The sequence below is a fragment of the Gracilinanus agilis genome, chromosome 2 (genome assembly GCF_016433145.1).
Source record: "Gracilinanus agilis isolate LMUSP501 chromosome 2, AgileGrace, whole genome shotgun sequence".
NCBI lineage: Eukaryota > Metazoa > Chordata > Mammalia > Didelphimorphia > Didelphidae > Gracilinanus > Gracilinanus agilis.
The window spans coordinates 181,725,475-181,741,094 of record NC_058131.1 but is presented as its reverse complement, the minus strand read 5'-3'; the positions used below and the strand labels follow the sequence as shown (position 1 = coordinate 181,741,094).

Here is a 15,620-nt window from a genome sequence, read left to right as displayed (position 1 = left end):
CCTTAAGGTGCTCTATAAATGGGAGCTATTATTGTTAATACCATTTATGGATAGTATCTGAGATATTATTCTTTTGACCCATATGCTATTAACTTCTTTTCTTCTACAAGTAAGTTGTGAAATAATAGACTTTTGAAACATTTCCCAATATGATGAGAGATGGAAGATTATGGTATTTATTAATTGCTTTATGAGTGGAGGCTTTAGATGCAATTTTAATTTTACCATGTGATAAAATACCTTTAAATAATTTTTCAAATTAATTAATTAATTTTTTGGGATCCTTACCTCCCATCTTAGAGTCAATACTGTGTATTGGCTCCAAGGCAGAAGAGTGGTAAGGGCTAGGCAATGGGGATTAAGTGAGTTGCCCAGGGTCACACAGCTAGGAAGTGTCTGAGTCCAGATTTGAACCTAGGACCTCCCGTCTCTAGGCCTGGCTCTCAATCCACTGAGCTACCCAGCTGCCCCCCAAATACCTTTAATTTAAAGACAAGGAAGTCAGTCGATTCTGGTATAAAAGAAAATTTGTGTAAGGAAAACATCTTTCTATAAGGGAGATTTATTGCCCATTGGAGTCTATAAATTTTATACAATATTAATAGTAATGAAATGCATGTTTTAGTAAAGAAAAATGTTAGGCCACAAATACAGACAATACATTTAATGCATCTCATTTGTTAGCCAGAAAATCTGTTAAAACACATGTAAGTATATTTTAGTCTTATAATTTATAGAAAAAGTTCTGTGAAGGAAGTTAAGGGTCAGTTTGTGGGATATTTTGTCACATGAATAGCTAAGGAAATTATGCTTTATTTGATGTTTTTGATGAAGATATTGTTAACCATGTCAAAACTCTGAATTTTGATGTGGTTACAAGCTTTGAATTCCTTTTTTTTTAGAGTAGGTTTTTAGATGGTGTCTAATTCTTTCCACTATCTGGCTAAATCTAGTTCACCTTGAACTCACAGATATCATAACAAACTGCAAGTGAATGAAAAAGCATTTAGTAAGTGTTTATAATGTCCTAGGCAGTGGAATAAAAGTACAAAGTGAACTTCGTCATTGACCTCAAGGAGCTTATATTCTAATGGGAAACAGAAAACATATAGGGCAGTGATGGCTAAGGACTGGAAAGATTTTACCCTTTGCATACCCATATTATGACCTTCAATTCATTGCCTCTGCCCTATCTTTCCAATTTCTCATAACAAAATTATTGCTGTCATTGCTACTTGAAAAGATGTATCAAAGGGTAAAAACATGGGAGAGGTGAAATAATGTAAAATTGTGATTAGAGAATGGAATTTTAGTGTAAAGGAGCGTAGAAGTATAGCAATGATGCTGAAGTCTTAAACATCCCTAGACCAAACTTCTTAGTCCCAGACTTCAGTATACATGAGATAAATAACAAAAAAGTCATAATCTTTGCCTCTAAAAGTTGTTACAAGTCCTAAGAGATAAGTAACTAACTGCAAGATTATACTAAAAAGTCAGGAGCTCTGAATGAGATGTAACATAATAGAAAGAAAATAAATTTGAAATCACATGTCTGTGTTCAAATTACAACTCTTCCATTAACTGCCTGAGAACTTTTGGCAAAAATCTATAAGTAATTTCTGATCTTTATATATTGGTATTAGACTTTTGGAAAAGTATTGAAAAGAAAACTTTACTTAGTGGATTAGATCTCACATTTTTTGTTTATAACATTGTGGGAGGGAGGAAAGGACCAGGCTTTTAGTAAGTGCCTTTTATGTGCCAGCTACTATGCTAAGCAATTTATAAATATCTCATTTGATCCTCACAATAGTCTTGTAAGGTAGGAGTTCTTGTTCTATAGGTGAGGAAATTGAGGCAAATGGGTTAACTGACTTAACATAGGATAACATGGCTAGTATCTGGGGTCAAATGTGAACCGCCTTCCTGACTCCAGGTCCAGTGCTATATCCACTGTACCACCACTTGCCTAATCATAAAACCAGGAAACTAATGAAAATTGATACAGTAGAGTTCCTGTTTTCTAAGACTCTTCCTGAACTGCAAGTTGCCAATAAAATATAGTTTCTTTGACATATTCTTCTTTTGGTTATGGAACCTTAAAGGTTTCCCTAAAGTTCCTAGGAGATGTTATGCATAGATTTAATTCCGGAAGAGACTATTGTGTTATTTAGTTCAACCATTTAATTTTACAGATGAGGGAACTGAGACCTAGAAAGGTTAAATGATTTGCCTAGGGTTCCACAGATGGTGAGTGTTAGGGTTTGAATCTAGGACCTCTGCCAAATCCTACGCTCTTTCTCTACTACAATCCTAGAATGTAGAGATAATATTTCTACTGTGACTTAGACAGAGAATATGTTATTAATTCCATTGGAATGAAAACTCCTTTTTCATTCATTTAATTTGTATTCACAGTGCCCAACACTGTTCTTGACACATAATGGATACTTACTAAATACTTGTTGATTGCATACTACATATAAAACCTACTGAAGTGAATTAAGGATTGAGAAGACTTCCAAACTGATTTGTTCTAGATGTTTTTTTTTTAAACCCTTACCTTCCGTCTTGGAGTCAGAATACAATACTGTGTATTGGCTCCAAGGCAGAAGAGAGGTAAGGGTAGGCAATGGGAATTAAGTGACTTGCCCAGGGTCACACAGCTGGGAAGTGTCTGAGGCAAGATTTGAACCTAGGACCTCCCGTCTCTAGGCCTGGCTCTCAATCCACTGAGCTACTCAGCTGCTCCCTCTAGATATGTTTTTGAAACTCTTCGTTTTATCTAGAAAAGCTTTTAGTATTTGTGAAGTTCTATATGTACAAAGCATTTAGTAGGGGTTCTGGGCATACAAATAAAACCGGAAGACAGTCTCTGTTCTCAAGAAGCTCACATTCTAATCATACTACTTCTTTTTTTTTTTAAACCCTTACCTTATGTCTTGGTATCAATTCTAAGACAGAAGAGTGGTAAAGGCTAAGCAGTTGAGGTTAAGTAACTTGCCCAGGGTCACACAGATGGAAGTGCCTGAGATCAGATTTGAACCCAAGTCTTCCTGACTCCAGGCCTAGAGCTCTATCTGCTAAACTACCTAGATGCTCCCTCTCTTAATGCTTCTTAAAGTAGATGCCTTATGCTTTTTTTGTGTGTGTGTTTACGAAGGTCTTCTCTTGAACAGTTCTCAAAAAGGGAGATTTGTAATTTATAAATTTGGCATAGTGGTCAGAGGCTAGCCTTGGAGTCCAGATAACCAAGGTTTTAAGTCTTGCCACACAAAAACTATTTCTTTTGACAAGTCTTGACACAAGAGCTGTATGACTGGGCAAGTCATTTAACTTATTAGACACATCCACAAAACTGGAAAATATAGAGGACAATGAAGATAGTGGAGGAGTTATTCACACCATAAATCAGGAGTTTCCTCACTCCACTCAAGTAAATCACAAATCTGGTTCTCTCCTCATTCCTCCCCTCCACCTCCTCCCAAAAAGAAATAGAAGGCTATAGGGACAGGTACTGAATTGAGAAGTTTAAAAAGGAAGTCACTTCTCAGGATACAGGCATTAATAATAATAAAATGGGAAAAAATATTCCCCCTTCCCCAACTCCTTTCCTAATTCTTTTTTTTCTACTCTTTTGTTTTTACCCATGGTTGCATTTAGAACATATGAGTGATCCTTCACATGCCTTTATTGCCCTTACATTGATGTTTTCTTTTCAGAACATAAATTCCTAGACAAGGAGGTTTTAAAAAGATGATGTATTTTGTAACCACTTATTGTTTCATTTATGAACTGATGATCCATACTGCATTGTTTATTGTCAAATTGCTCTCATGCTCCTATCTTTCCTACTCAAGAGCCTTAGTTCTTCGAGGGATGACACTGCATCCCTGCTTGTCTGTCATTTCCAGTACTGTTAATTGCTCTCATACTGGCCAACTTTGTTGATTCCAGGAAGGAAGTGAGATTACTTCTTGCTTCAAATTGCCACTTCCAGATCTCCTTTTGAGAGCTACCTCTCCTTCATCTATGAACATTTTTTTACCCAGTCTTGATCCCAGTGTCTGTCATCTCTTGGCCCTTAGGACATTGTCTGTCCGTTGTCAATTCAGTGCCTGGATCATAGTTGTTCTTTCCAATTGAACTCCTGTCCTTTATCTGAAATCCTAAAGTGTATATTTTGATTGGACTTAGATCTGAAATAGACCATGGTCTGCTTCAACTCCCTTAATTCACAAGGGAGAGACCTAAAGTCCATATAGATATATTTACTTTTTGTCGCCTCCCCTCTTCCCCCTTCCTCCAATTACCTTCCTCTTCCCTTGTCTTATTTCCCTTCTACTTCTCTGTGGGGTAAGATAGAATTTTATACCCCACTGAGTATACTTGCTTTATCCTCTCTGAGTCCTTTATGATGAGAGTAAAGTTTAAGCATTGCCTATCGCCACTTCTTTATGTTATATCAGTGATGGGCAAACTTTTTAAAGAGGGGGCCAAAGGAAAGGAAATGCTTATCTGTCAGTCTGTTTCTAAGGCAACTTTTTCAAAGTTTCACTGTATTGTATCCTACTCATTGTATTCTTCAGATTAGGAATAATGTCAGGAGGCCTGATAGAACATTTCAGGGGGTCTGCTGGCCGGAGTTTGCCCATCACTGTGTTGTATAATTTATCCAAATCCATCTTTCCCTTCCCTTTTTTCTTAGTGAAACCATCTCTTTCAGCCCTTGATCGATTTTTTAACATCATTCATATGCATACATATCATGTCATACATATACATCATTACATATCATCAAATTTACATATACATTGTATCATCATAATCGGCTTACTTCCCCACTCTCTTTCTGAGTAAATTCCTGCTATCTTTTCTACTGCTGAGAGTAATTTTTGAGAATTAGAGAAATCTCTTTCCATGTATACATATAAACATTTTGACCATAATGAGTCCCTTAAATTTTCTCTTTCTTTTTTACCTTTTTGGGCTTCTCTTGTGTCTTGTATTTGGATTTCAAATTTTTTGTTTAGGCCTGGCTTATTCCTTAGGAATGCTTGGAAATCTTCTTATTGAATGTCCATTTTTCCCCCTGAAAGAATATACTCAATTTTGCTGGATAGGTGATTCTGGATTGTAAATCCAAATATTTTGCCTTCTGGAATATCATATTACATGCCTTTCGATCCTGAAACATAGAAGCCGTTAGGTCCTGTGTGATCCTGATTGTAGTTCCATGGTATTTGAATGGTTTCTTTTTGGCTATTTGAAGTATTTTTTCCTTAGCTTGGTGGCTCTTGAATTTAGCTATTATATTCCTGGAAGTTGTCATTTGAAGATTTCTTTCCAGAGGTGATTTGTGAATTCTTTCAATTTCAATTTTATTTTCTTGTTTGAGGATCTCTATGCAGTTATCTTTGATAATTTCTTGTAATATGATATCCACAGGTTTTTATTTTTTTGATCATGGCTTTTAGGTAGACCAGTAATTCTCAAATTGTCTCTCCTAAATCTTTTTTCTAGGTCAGTTGTTTTTTCAATAAGCTATTTCATGTTTTCCTCCATTTTTTTTCATTCCTTTGATTCTGTTTTATTGTTTCTTAATTTTTCATGAAATCATTAATTTCTAGATGGTCAATTCTGATTTTTAAGGCCTTAAAAATTTCTCTTTTTTTCAGTTGGCCCATTTTTTCTTGCATTACTTTCATTTCTTCTTTCATCACTTTCCTTTCTCCTTGCATCACTTTCATTTCTCTTTCCCATTTTTCCTCTGCCTCTCTTAATTGGTTTTTGAATTCCTTTTTGAGTTCTTCCAGAATTTATGTCCAACCCATATTTTTCTTTTGGACTATGGTTGTGTTTCCTTTGCTTTCACTGTCCCCTTCTGTGTCTGTATCTTGCTCTTTATCTCCATAAACATTCTTTAGGGCAAAGTGCTTTTTTTGTACTTTGCTCATTTTCCCTATCTAATTATAGTTAGGCTTGTGGGGATGATGTGATGGTCTGAGGGCTGAGAGCTCTGAGAGCCCCCTCCCTTTGCTAATTCAATTGACCCTTGTGGTCAGGCTTAGGTGTAAGCTTTTGATCTCACTCTAATCTTGATTAGGTCAGGGACTGATCAAATTCTAGCCTCAGGCTTAGTCTCAAGTTTTTTTTATCTCACTGTATAGTTGATCCAATCAGGCACTCCCTTGATTGTTCTGTCTTGGAGCTCCACCCTGAGCTTTAGGCAAAAAGATCAATACTTAGTACTGTCATCCACCCTAAAGTGTGAATTAAATCTTTGTCCCTAGGCCAGACTAGCATTCCCTGGACTAGGGCTCCAGACTTCACAGGTTTGAAATTTCAAGAGGTATGGATTGGCTTGTACCTTTATTTGCTCAGGCAGGGTCTCAAGGTCTGGATTTTGGCTCAGGCATAGGTTCCCAAACCTTGGACAGCAGATGTGGGGATGGTGTGTCGGCTCACTCTTGGCTTGCTCTTCTGTCCTTGCTATAGCTTCTTGCTGGCTCTGCTCTCTTCTCACCCCAGTGCCCCAGATGTTTGTTGTCTAGCTTTTGAGTTTTTCTTTTCTTGAAAGTTGTTTCATTCTGTCGTCTTGTTGGTTCTTTCACTCCTGTATTTGTTTTGTGGTGACATTTTAATCTTGGTCAGAGAGGTTTCTCATGGTGGCACAGAGCTGCTAAGGATTACTCTGCCATCTGCCATTCCCCTCCCCTTGCCCCCAGATGTATTGATCTCATTTTAGTGAGTTGGATAGAGAAAATGTTTTTGAGGCCTTTTATTTTTACTTATTTATTTTTAGAAAACCCCTACCTTCCATCTTAGAATCAATACTATGTATTGGTTCTAAGGCAGAAGAGTGGTAAGGGGTAGGCAATATGAGTCAAGTGACTTGTTTAGGGTCACACAGCTAGGAAGTGTCTGAGGCCAGATTTGAACCCAGGATCTCCAGTCTCTGGGCCTGGCTCTCAGTCCACTGAGCCACCAAACTGCCCCCTTTGAGGCCTTTTAAAGGAAAAGGAAGTAGGTAAATAAAGACATTATAGGTAAAGAAAATATTATAATTGTATATAAGAGTATGGAGGTGGTGAATAGGTTTTCTTGATTGAAAGAGAGTTAGTGGTGAGAAAAATCAAGAGTACTGTTAGGTTTAACATAGAAAGCAATAAGCTAACAGAAGAATTATTATTTTAATATGCTTAACATCACTTTTTTTTGGTGGGATTGTATCATATGTAACTATGTAACTAGGGGTTCATTATCTTAGCTAGAAAAATCTTACTGTATCACTTGGGTTTTGCCTAAATCAAGTATAAAGTATTTGGTAGCAATGAATGAACAATATTGAAATGTCAGGAATGTATAACTTAGATTCAGAGAGATTATAAAGGACACTATCATTAGAATTTTAACAAAAAATAGTTTTGAATTCATCAAGAGCATTTAGGTGTTCTCTTTGTTGTCTCCTTATTATTCCTGGCTATTAGCTTCCTATAAGGCATTTTCGTATGGTCCTTTCTAGTAATTTACTTTGTCAGAAAAAACAGAAGCAAAAGAAATATTGAGCATCTTTTGCATTCTCTCTTACCAATTGTCATCCTAACTACCTTAAACAGCAGTTTTCTCCCCTCTTTGATTTTCTTCTTTTCCCTAGTATAGTTTATACTAGTCTCAACTTCTTCTGAACCTTAGCGTTCTTGACTGATTGTGCCTTATATAAAGAGGTAGAGGACAAGCAATTCTTAATCTTTCCATTTAATATGAGAATTTTTCCTTAGTAGATCTGAACTTTCTGAAGCAGAAATAGCATTTCTTTTCATGAGGATAATATATGTACCAATGTACAAAAAGAATTTTATTATTGGCCCTATAGTATGTTTTGATCTGTGATACCACTGAGCATTGACTGAGCTTTATCAAGTCTACCACATGCTACCTACTTCTTATTTGTATAAGGCTGAATGATAGCACCAGAAGAATCCTGGAAAGAATCTCTCTGGAAAGGGATCATGGAATAATTTGCTGGAAACCAAACATCTTGTGGGGACAAGTGGTATTTTCATCATTTGAAAAAAATATTTATTAAATGCCTGCTGTGTGCCAGGTACTATGCTAAGTGCTTAATTATTTACAAGCAAAGATTGAGTCTTTAGAAGAAAGAGATTATGTTAAATTAGCAAATGGTTAAGATGTCAAAGAAAAAAATGGGCTTTTCTTTTTGGTGATCATAAATTAATATAGAGGGATGCTGAGCTATTTTGGCCAGCAATGGATTACATCTGATTAACATATAGAATATAGTTTTCCCACAGTCCTTCTGGTATGACAAAGAAGGTTTTAAACTAAAAATATAGTAAAATGAAAAGTATTCAGATATGAAACTGTTGAATCATGTGCTATGGAGAACCATAGGTGTGACAGAAAGAACAGTGGTTGGGATGTATCCAGTCTTTTCAGGAGAAAATAACATAGGAACAAAACATAATTGATACTTATCGCTGGGGGAGTCTATACATCATTGTGCAGAGTATGGGCAATAAACACAAGGGACATAAATACAAACTGAAGAGTTATTAACCAGGCTTAGTGGGATGGAACACAAGACCGAAATATACAGCAATCAAAGCATGTATTTTGTTTGAAAAGTGACTCCCCATTGCCTACTGAACAAAGTGCAAATTCTTTACTCTTCATCAATTGACTACTTTCCAACCTTTTATCTAATCCTGCTTTCACTGAATCACAATCTTGTCCTGCTGTTTTTCAAAGCTTTTGGAAAAAATGTTATGTTCTATGTTTAGATTGGAAACCATCTACTCTCTTGAAATTTTTCAAATCCTTGAAGGCCATGTTCAAATCTCCTTAGCTGGGAGTGAACTTTCCTTTCTTGAATATCTCTTTTTGAGTGATTTGAAACTTTGAAAACTTCTTTTGCAGCTACCTTATTCTAATTTGTCTTTTCTCCTCTAATAGTTTATATAGTGTTTTAGGATTAAAGCACTTTGCATCCATTATTTTCTTTGAGCCTCAGTATACCTCTCTTAGGTAAGTTACAGCTGATGTAAAATCACTATTTATTATAGACAAGGAAATTGAATGACTTGTTTGTAGTCATGCAGCTGGCAAGGATTAAAAGGCAGAATTTAAACCCAGACCTTTCCATATTATACCTGTAGTGCTCTATTATACATTATAGTCTCTCAAAATTTTTACTCATTGTTAGTTATTAGAAGTCAGGTGACATGTTTTATTTGATCTTTGTATCCCTAAACTATAGTATAGTGCTTTACATGTAGTAGTTTAATAAATTAGGATAGTTATAATACTCTGGGTCAAAAAAGGGTTCTTTTGTGGAAATCCACGGACTTCAGGGGTAAATAAAATGATTTTCTTTTTGGTGGAGAATAAAGGAATGAATGAATGGAATTCATTTATCTAGTGTTTCCTATGGGCCAGTCAACATGTTAAGTGCTTTTACAAATATTATCACAACCCTAGGACGGAGGTGCTATTAAATATATCCCCATTTTACAGATGAGGAAACTGAAGCAAACAGAAGTTAAGTGACTTACTTGTTCAGGATCATAGAGCTAGTATCTGAGGTCAGATTTTAACTTGAATCTTCTTTATTCCAGCACCAGTTGCACTGCCTAGGTGTTCTTTTTCTTTTTTAAACAAATTATGATAGAGTGAAAAATTAGTTTTTTGTGAATGGTGTAAACATGGCTGATTGTGAAGATAATAAAAGCTATTTATTTTAATGGAGAAGTTGAGTGGTATTTTATTGGAGTGATGATGAAATTAGCTTGATTTTTTTTTTTAGAACATATTTTAGGTGTTAGTAGACTAGTCTTTGAGAAGAAAAGCATTTTTTCAAAAGCCCTTGAAAAACAGTGAGAAGGTTGTGATTCAATGAAAGCAGGATTAGATAAAAGTTGGAAAGGTAGTAAACTTATGAAGGGTATTGAAAAGTAGAGAAACAGGACTGGAGGGAATGTTAGAAGTGTGCAGGTAGAAAATTTGCCACACCTGAGCTACATTCCTAGCATCCTTTTAAGTACATCTTCATTTAATGTACAGAGGCTTGGGAGATAAATTTGGCTGAGACCCACTCTGTGGGGCTCTTTTTGGGCTTTGCTTTTGGTAAAGTGCTGCAGATGTGAGTCTCTGGCACTCTTTGCTCTGCTCACTTGACTAGAAAGAATCTTTTTCCCTCTCTTTTTGATTATTATTAAAGTCCTATATATTTTAAATTCTAGGAGTATTTATTTTTACTCCTACAGAAGGTAGGTTTCAAGAAAGAGAAAACATGCCATCATATATACAAATGAATATAATATTGTTAAAAGTATTTCTACTTTAATAGGGAAACTGAAATACAGACAGATAAAATGATTTGCCAAAAGTCTTGAATAGGGTGTAGCAACCAAACTCCTATTTGTTTCTTGGCATACTGCCCTGCTATTACTAAAACATGGACAATCTTATGATGTCAGATTACATAGATTACATTACACACATTACATTCCCCTCTAACTTTAAGGAAAATATAAACCATTTCCAAATTGTTAAAATGTGATAGAAAATAATGTTCTCGTTTTCTCTTTGTATTTTAGGCTTATACAAGCCAATTTGTATCTTTGGTGATGTTTGCCCTCATGATGTGTGATGATAGGATCTCAATGCAAGAAAGACGCAAAGAAATAGTCCTTGGCTTGAAGGGGTTGCCTGGTAGGTTATGTGAAATATAGTATTTTTTCATTCTTCCTTATTGTTTTCTAGATGTAATTATAGATGAAATGTAATTTGTTTCTGAGAAATTCCCATATACACATTAAAAAAAAAATCCTTACCAATACTTACTGTGTATTGGTTCTAGGACAGAAGAGCAGTAAGAGTTAGGAAATGAGGGTTAAGTGACTTGTATAGGAAGGGGGTTATCAGATAGTGGGAATGTGATTAATGACCCCCACTTGTCTGGAACACCTGGGCCAAAGTTGCTTACTCCCCCTCCCTACTGGGAAGACTTTTGAGGGTAAAATTTGGACGGGGGCTCCCCAAACTGGAAGGGTGGTAGAGGAGATGATGGAGGAAGGTGTTAAGATTATTTTGAATCCTAAATGACTTCTGTCCAATGTTCAGAGCCACTAAAATCTTGACAAACCTCCCCCAGACACTTCCCAAATGTTTTTCCCTCAAGATGGAGTTGAGTGTTCTAAAACCTCCCTTCAGCCACCCAACGAATACCTCCTCTGCAAGGACTCTACTCCAAACTTTAATCAATGTAACTAATATAGTTGAACAGGGATTTATTGTGAAGATAAAGTATTTGGGGTTCAGGGAAGGAGAAGCGTATGGGGAACCAGGAATGAGGGTAAAAGGAATTTTTTGCTAACAACTATGAACTTTCCCCTGGGGAAAGCACTGGATCTTCTTTGTGGCTTGATGTCAGTACTTGTCTCTCACCCCCTATAACCTCCTAATCACTGTTCAATAACCTAATATAAAAGGGGAGTAACAGGGATAAATGAATCAAGCAGGATCAGGGAAGGAACCCCTCAAGCCCACTCCCCCAGGAGTCCGGGCTCTCCAACCAAAATGGAGAACTGCTATTCAATGTCTTCTTTGTTGGTAAATGAAGCTTGCAGAAATGAATGATGGCAGTTGTGATCTCCACTCAGTCTCAAATATAGAGGTACAGAGGAACCAGATTCTCTCCAAATCCACCACTCCCACCTCCTTTGATCCAACCCCCTGGTCCAGAGCCTGAACAGGAGTGAAGTGACAGTTGGAACTCCTCTTCTGACTCCTTCTTCACATTCCGAACATCCAGCCTTTCCTGGGGCTGCTCCAAGTTCCAAAGCTGTATGCTTTCTTAGCTCGCTTTGCTAAATTCAGTCCACATTGTTACATTTGCCCAAGGTCACACAACTAGGAAGTGTCTGAGGCCAGATTTGAACCCAGGACCTCCCATCTCTAGGCCTGGCTCTCAATCCACTGAGCCACCCAGCTGCCCCCTCTTATACACTTTGGAGATAGACCTTCTAAAATAGTCCTTAAAATCTGTTACATAATGAAAGAAATTCCAATCCTGCTTAGCCAGAACCAATAATTAAGTGAATAAGAACTGATATTTTATGTCATTATTTCCAATTCTTTATTGTGAACATACATGTGGAGTTGTATGTTATCCTTTTTTCTTTTCTTTAACAGATTTAATAAAGGAAGTGCTGAGTATGGATGATGAAATTCAGAAACTGGCCATAGAACTTTATCATCAAAAATCAGTATTGATTATGGGACGTGGATATCACTATGCTACATGTCTGGAAGGAGCCCTAGTAAGTAGTCTGCTTGTTTATTTTAAAGTCATTTTCACAATAAATATTTCTCAGGAACTAGAGAATCTGAAAACTTGTCAAAGTGCTTATATATTTCTTGATTTCTCTCTTGGAAGCACAAATCAAGAGTTTATTGCAAGTTAGCTATTGCTTAAAAATAAATAAGACTATTTGAAGTACTTTTATGGTATCAATGTATGCACCAGATCTTGGAAAATGTGGAGCAACAGAAAGATATTAGGAGAAATTAGTTGAGGTAGGTAGAATTTTTTGTGCTGGTTCCTCCTATAAGGTGATCCAATTCTCAACTTATTCCCTCCCTCCCTCTTTTCTTTCTTCCTTCCTTCCTTTCTTCCTTCCATCCTTCTATCTTTCTCTTGCATCTTAGAACCAATATTGTTTATTTTTTATTATTTATAAGGCAAGCTGAAGAGTGGTAATGGATAGACAGTGGAAGTTAAGTGTCTTGCCCACAGTCACACAAATAATTCAATTTATTTTCAATGGATGTCTCCTATGCCAGGAACTTTCCCTCCTCATCTCTAACTCCTGACCTCCTTGACTTCCTTTGTGTTTCAAGTCTCACTTTTTCCAAGAAAGTCTTTCTCAGTTCCCTTAATCTTAGTGCCTTTCCACTGACATTATCTCTTATTTATTTTATATATATTTTGTTTCTTCATAGTTGTTTGCATGTTATCTATTTCATCAAACTGAGCTCCTTGAGAGCAGACCCTGTTATTATCTTACTTTGTATCCCCAGAACTTAGATCTGATAGCCATCTTTCTGCTCATGATACTCTCCAGATTTAGTACATATGGTCATCTGACAACAGGAGTGCATACTGTAGCTGAGCCTGTACTTGCAGCATTTCCAAATTTGTGTTACTTAGGAATACTCCTTATCAGAGAGTCCAAGTCCTCTTGGCATATTGCCTTTGAGAGCCTCTATATCAGGACGAGACATCTATTAATTAGCAGAAAGCATGAGATTTCTTTTTATTTAGAACTAGAGAGGGGAAAGACTGAATTAGGGATTAATGTATCTTGTTCTTTTCCCTTAGAAAATCAAAGAAATCACCTACATGCATTCAGAAGGTATCTTAGCAGGTGAATTAAAGCATGGCCCATTGGCTTTGGTAGATAAATTGATGCCTGTCATCATGATCATCATGAGAGATAATACATATGCCAAGTGTCAGAATGCTCTACAGCAAGTTGTTGCTCGGCAGGTAAGTCAGATGTTAATTGCATCACATTATTGTGTTTTTTTTTTCCATTTACTTTGGAAATATAAGGATTTGGTTAATAGAGTCTTGTTGGAATTTATTTATTTAAGATTCATTATGTGTGTGTGTATTTTCACCAATGTTGATTGTCTAATATTCATATCTTAATAGATAGTTTGAATTGTTGGAGTAAGAAAAATTCATCACCTTTTGGCCATTCTTCTTACAAGAAGACAAATAACTTCTTTAGTTTTGGCTAACCTGGTCTTCTTTGGCTGGGTTTTAGGTAAGAACTTTTTAAGGGTAGGCTAGCTAGTATAACTTAAAAAACCAGAGTTATTTTTACATTGAGATAAGGCTTTGGAGGAGGACTATAGTAGAAGAATTTAATGCCTTTAAATTAATTTTCCAGTTGTACTTTATTATAGAGGAAAGCTACTAGTTTAGATTTTAGTGTTATTTGGGGAGTAAAAATGGCTTAATCTGTTTGACTTCTGTTTTCTCAAAGAAATACCACTTTATTCAGATGAGTTGCTATTTTGGGTAAGTAAGAGATACCACATTGATCTAAGTATAGGTCACAGTTTTCCCCCAAATCTGGTTTGTATAAAAACCCATTGCAATGCATAATTTCAGTATCATTGAAGCTTTCCCCTTCTTCCTCCTTCCAGTTTCTTAAATGAATTTATATTTTATCCTGAGGCTTAGGCTCTTGAGATCTTTGTTTAGAGTTGCAGTGTTGCCTTTGTGGGGATAAATCACAAATGGAAATGGAGGCTGAGGGATTAATTTTTATGGAGAATTTTCATGCTTTTCAACTGAATTTTGGGATGCTCGATCAATGAAGGGAGAAAAAAAGAATTAAGAAGAGAAAAAAGACACATTAGAGTAGCTTGTTCTTGTTAGTCTTCTTGGCTAGCTTGGTTGTGAAGAGTCTTTTGAAGTTCTGGAACCCAAGTACTCTCTATCTACATAGTGATAAAGAACTTTCTTTTTAGAGACTACTTGGTGTGCTTAGCTTTGAGCCCTAAAAAAACCTGAATCCTGGCCTAAGATGATGAAGGCAGTTGGGTTTGGAGAGAGTTGAGGGAGGTGGAGAAGTTTGCGTTTGTTCTTGGTTCTAAAGTGCTTTTGTTGGAGATGATGGGAAAATGCTATGGGTCCACAAGAGATGGGTAAGTGTGGGAAGGTGAGGAATTTCCATCTGTGAAAATAGAGAACTTAAAAAACAAACCTTTCTTGAGGGAGCCTAAAATGGAGATATCAAGCAATTTCTCAAAGATGACAGTTTTAAAAAAATACTTAATTTTGTGTAATTATTTTTTGTGTGACTATTGTACATATGTGTATCTATATCTATATAGGCATATATTAATTTCTAGAGATATTTTAGAATTTATCATAATTTGAGAGAGAGATAATATTTAACCCAATGATGTATTATGAGATAACGTAAAAAATTCATTATTAATAGTAGCTAGTCAGGGGCAGCTGGGTAGCTCAGTGGATTGAGAGTCAGTCTTTGCCAAGAAAACCCATAGACAGTATGGTCTACTATGTCATGAGGAAACAGATAAATGGAATTACTGAATAACCATGACAAATCACTATTTTGGTGAATTTCATATTAGTTGGGATTGAAGGGAGAAGTCCTATTTTCCAGTTCTTTTCCCCCGGTATTATTGTTACTTCTTTTTGGTTAAATCATTTTTATTTTAATTTTTTTAGGGACGACCTGTAGTTATCTGTGACAAAGAAGATACTGAAACCATCAATAACACTAAGAGGACAATCAAGGTGCCCCATTCAGTGGACTGTCTGCAGGGTATTCTCAGCGTTATTCCCTTGCAACTACTGGCTTTCCACCTTGCCGTTCTGAGAGGATATGATGTAAGTGGCCAATTATGGCAGAATGTTTATATGCTTTATTTCTTTGCTTATTTTATTGATTTTAAAATTCATGGCCATAGGCCCCAAGTTTCTTTCAGAGGTGGAACTTAAGCCACATATTCCTAATAAATTTTTATAAGCTTTCATATAACACTAACAT

The 15,620-nt window shown here is 36.2% G+C and overlaps 1 protein-coding gene across 1 annotated transcript in view; it reads left to right on the top strand.

The window, feature by feature from the left end:
• The window catches only part of GFPT1 (glutamine--fructose-6-phosphate transaminase 1), a gene marked incomplete at its 5' end in the record, with an annotated part of 51,347 nt that overhangs the window by 31,995 nt on the left and 3,732 nt on the right, over positions 1-15,620 (top strand). The window contains 4 exons of the mRNA XM_044659552.1: positions 10,620-10,734; positions 12,217-12,344; positions 13,406-13,573; positions 15,299-15,460. Of these exons, the coding sequence (XP_044515487.1) occupies positions 10,620-10,734; positions 12,217-12,344; positions 13,406-13,573; positions 15,299-15,460 (573 nt within the window). The remainder of the gene's footprint in view (positions 1-10,619; positions 10,735-12,216; positions 12,345-13,405; positions 13,574-15,298; positions 15,461-15,620) is intronic.